Raw genomic sequence first — 4,712 nt, 5'->3', positions numbered from 1 at the left:
ACGACAGGGAGTGGTAGTGTAATATATCGTTCTGTATATGTCTTGTATATTACATGTATGTGGTAAAACGTGTATCTATGTACATTTGACATTTAGTATAATAAAATGTGTGTAAGAAAAGTAAGACAATTCGCACACAGTAGATCATATGTTCATGTAAAAGTGTATAAATGAGAGGGAGGCAATGGGTCACAAGGGGAAGACTTGTAGATGATTCAATGGTATTCCAACTTTTAGATGTTTCACCTTCATTTTATATTTGGTCGTTCACTAAAATTACAATCTGATAAATCCTTAGTTTTAATTCATCACATGAAATCAAATTTTCCAGTAACAGATGACAACAGAGACAGTTTGCAAGACACATATATCATTTAACAATAATTCTAAACTGGAGGTAAACAGGTCAATAAAAAAATATAATGCAAAAAGAAATCCACCGTTTTCTGTTATGTCTCAAAATTTCAGTTGTTAATGTTTTATGTTACTTTATTTTTGGTTTCTCTAATAATATAAAATAAATTTCTGAATAAAATAGAAATATTTTTTTGTTCATTTTCAGTTAATTTCTTAATGGCTGATACAACATGCGTTGACAGTCATGTATTAGTGACGATTGATTTCATTGTAACTGATGTCTGAATAAACATTTCAACATGTGGGCCTGTTTATCTACTCTAGGACCTTATTGACAGTTCATTTCCCAGTCTCATCTAATCTAAGAAGAAAATATGACAATATGCTTCATGTTGAGCCTGATACAGTGAAACTGTCCCTTTGGACTTTCTGAGCCGACAACCACGTTAATGTACTCATATTTAAATAAAATCATTACTGACAAATGGCAGTACGTATACGCACCATTTTATATTTAAATTTTTTTTATTGATTTCAGCTCAATAAAATGTTTTCGGAGCGTAAGACAATAACTTTCCTCATTTGATTTTGTCAAATGGGTAAATCACATTAAAAGCTCCATACAGCTGGTTGTGTCATTTGATTTGTGGTAATAAAGACACGCATTCGGTTTTCGCTGAAATTCTTAAGTTAGTGCTGAATTTCTTAAGTTAATTTGCTGATCAAGCTCCAGACTCACATACTGTTTTTCTTCTTCGTCTTCATCTTTGCACGGCTGAGCTATTGGTAAAACAATTAGAAAAGCGACACGCTATCTACATCACCATCAAAGTTTAAAATGCTTGAATTTTTGTAAAAGCATTGACAAAAAATCCCCTGATGCCCCACTTGAAGTATCTCCAAGAAATGTACTGTTGTTTGCTTAAAAACAGATCAGAAGAATCAACTCATTTCTTTACGTCGCAGCATTGATCAAACAAAAGTACCATTTCCATTCAAACATTTGCATGATGGTTGCTTAGGAATATGTTGAAATCAGTGACCCTGTTAGTGAGAAAGTATAAAACAAATCCAACTCTGCACAAGGCTTAGGGTTAGACAAGGTCTATCTGAGTTTGATCAGTAACGCACATTGAGTCATTTCATGACAGTTCAAGACAATCCACCATGTCAGAGGTCAAAGGTCAAAAGACTTTGCACTGGTTTACACTGAACATGCGTCTCCTGGCCTGTTTCCTGACCTGGTTAACAGCCGTCCGCACCGCGTACTCAAAGACCTGCTGCACGCCTCGGTTGCTCAAGGAGGAGCACTCCAGGTAGCCCTTGGCGTGGACCTCTTGAGCCACGCGTCTCCCCTCCGCTGCTGTGATACAGCCGCCACGATGTGCCCCCGTCTCCCGCAGGTCCGTCTGGGTGGCTACAACCAGCACAGGCACCCTGGGCAGGTTTCCTCGAACCTCAGCGATCCACTTGCTCTGGATGTTGGCCAGAGAGTTGGGGTTGGCCACAGAGTAGCAGATGAGGACGACGTCGGCCTGCTGGTACGATCTCGGGCGGATTTGTCTGACGTTGTCATTGCCCCCCGTGTCCCACAAGCCCAGGCTAATCTGAACACCGTCCATGTGCACCTCCACCCCTGTGTTATCAAACACCGTGGGCTTGTAGGAGTCCGGAAAGGTCTCTGAGGTGAAGCGGACCAGAAGGGCCGTCTTGCCAACCCCACTGTCCCCAACCAGGACGCACTTCACCGACATCTCCGCTGCGTCATTCATGGTTGACACTGGTGATCTCTGGATGTGGTTGTTTCGAAAAAATCTGAGGGGCAGCTTTTCTGTAACTTGTTGACGTGGATAATCACAAGGTTCACAAAGTATTTAATCACTGTGTGTGCTGTACTTCCGCGTACAGGCAGTAGTTTTCATAGCAACTGATGTGCAGCTCGGTCTTGTGGTAATTCCATTCCTGTCATTTGTTTAAACAGAACTATGATGTCCCTGTTTTAAAAGTCCTTAAACATCTCAGGTACACAACAGGGATGTGCAGTTCTCCAGCAGTGGCCTTTATACACGCTTCACATGCTCTTTGGCCTCGCTCAGCTCGCAGCTCCTCTGCTGGATCTCTGCAGCGCGGTGCTCAGGTTCTGGTCCTTCTCTCTTAGAGTCATTCTGTCCAGACAGATCCAACCTCTCAGAACTCAACAGGGAAATCTGCTCGGGAACAGAGATGAAGGGAGGAAATTTAATGTTGTGAATATTATGAACATGACTCTAAGTTTTGTTAAAATGACAGAATGGTCAACACTGCTTCGGCACATTGCCATTTCACTGAAACTCAATATGTGTATGTTTCTCCAGATTCTTCTCAAACAACCTACCATGGTAGATAGCACCAGCATAGCTCTTAATACAGGGTTTCTGCAGGTTTCAACAAGTTAAATCGACTTTTTAAGAGCACAATGAATGAAATTTAAGACCCGTGTCAAGTACGACTGATATGAAGGAATATCAGAGTCCCAGAATTACTTACACTTCCCCATAAGTAAAGATAAGGCGAAGTAGCCAAGTAGAGAATAACCCTCAAAACACTGCGTAATCCCACAAAACTACAGAGACAGTATCCATTGGGTTTCCCACAGCCAAGCCGAGTGTACTGAGATCAGTTCTGACATGGGCATCTGTAGTCTTGTGTTTTAATTAATTCTCTCAATATAAACCATCTTCTTCATCAACAGAACAATAAATTACAGCCATTTACTAAACAAAACAAGAGGACAAAAGAATGGTCTTGTTTGTAGTTTTATTACAGCATGCTCATACTTCTTGAGAGAGAACTACAACACACGCAGACACGATAAGTGCAATGTAATTAGCATTGATTGAACACCAACATAACTGAGACTGACCTAAATGTATTTAAGATCTAGGTAATATTTAAAATATTTAACTTTTTAAGGCATAAAATGAAGATAAGTGAAAACAAAGACTTAGTGGAAACCTTGTAATACGAAACATTGCGTGTCACAAATGAGAGATAATCACTAGAACAATATAGAAACAGTCAACTGCTGAACTACTAGATGTGACAAATGGCATCAATTCTTCATTTTATTAATGCTTTTTATTCTTTTTCCTAAATGTAAAGGTATACAGCATTAAATATATCACATAAGTACAAATTAAATACGGAAGTAAAGATTTTAATGTTTGGGTGTGGCCTAGAATTTACAGCTTGATCCTGAACATATTAACAGGTGCTGGATAACGACACATATCTGTGTGTGTCGTATTATTAAGCTCTTACACGTGGTATGTCTGCCTCACATAACTCTCACGCAAGTACGAGTCCTTGTTATCCAGTTTACGCCCTAAAAAGATCTGATCCTAGAAGAGTTTAAAACAGTGACCCAAATAAATCTTGATCGTCTTAATACGACAATGAAACAAACTTAATTGATGGTTTCGTACAATTTCTCTGCTGCATCAAACTGACCTTTTCATTTTCAAAAATCCAGCTTTCCCAATTATTTCACAAAAAAGCTACAGTTTTTGTTCTCATTTTACCGTAAGAGATAATTTATGAAAAAATAAGAGATGAAAAAGAGATGAAATCCTAAATTTATCTGATCAAACTCTTACAAGTCAAATTTATAGTTTCAAATGTTATTTACACGTTAGTTTTATTCTGGTGAGAAGGTATGAGTGGCCTACATCCTCAATATCTCTCGTTTTAAAGTAATGAAACCAGGTTAGATTTTTGCCCACATTGTGTTTTTCGATTATTACATTGTTGAAACAGAATAGAATAGAACACAAGAGAATAGAGATTGAAGGCCTCTGTGGCTGATTGACAAAGGGACAAAGAAGAATAAAAAAAAACTACCTTTTCTGCCGCCTCCGAAGACTTCACACACTTCACAACCCCGAAGAAAAGATAACTGTCGTAAATCAAACTCCAAAAAGGTAAAGGGTTTTCTTTCATTTAAAATCTGCTGATTGAGATACAACACGACCCCGGAGCTACAGTAAGTTATCTATTATTAACAGCAGAGGCCGAATATTTCGGCACCTGTCGATCAACGACGAGAATGGTGGGTAGAGGAGGGAAGTGAGAAGACAAGTACAACACATCCGCTTGTTGGAGTGAGGAGGACTCACTCAGGTTTATGTTCACCTCCCCCACACCAGCTGCACTTTACAATATGACTGCAGGTTTTTTTTTTTTTCTTGTGCGTTTGTGCCCTTTTGTCTTCAACTTCAAACTGCAGAGGAGCGCACACTGCAGGCGCAATTCAAGATTTTAGAAAGATATAAATGTGTCTACAGCCACGACCACAGTGGTGACAAATTATGGTTAAC

General features: G+C 39.2%; 1 protein-coding gene across 1 annotated transcript; it reads right to left on the bottom strand.

Moving 5' to 3' along the window:
- Positions 1-209: 209 nt before the first annotated feature.
- rhoh (ras homolog family member H) lies at positions 210-4,501 on the bottom strand. The gene is made up of 2 exons (XM_035166429.2): positions 4,237-4,501; positions 210-2,564 (listed from the first exon to the last, which is right to left on the bottom strand). Exon 2 carries the CDS (start codon positions 2,127-2,129, stop codon positions 1,542-1,544), a length of 588 nt encoding a protein of 195 aa, XP_035022320.1. The 5' UTR covers positions 2,130-2,564; positions 4,237-4,501; the 3' UTR covers positions 210-1,541.
- Between the last annotated feature and the right edge of the window lie 211 nt (positions 4,502-4,712).

This window comes from Hippoglossus stenolepis, chromosome 2 (assembly GCF_022539355.2).
Source record: "Hippoglossus stenolepis isolate QCI-W04-F060 chromosome 2, HSTE1.2, whole genome shotgun sequence".
Classification (NCBI taxonomy): Eukaryota; Metazoa; Chordata; class Actinopteri; order Pleuronectiformes; family Pleuronectidae; genus Hippoglossus; species Hippoglossus stenolepis.
The sequence above is the reverse complement of the archived record's forward strand: the minus strand, read 5'-3'. Positions and strand labels throughout refer to the sequence as shown.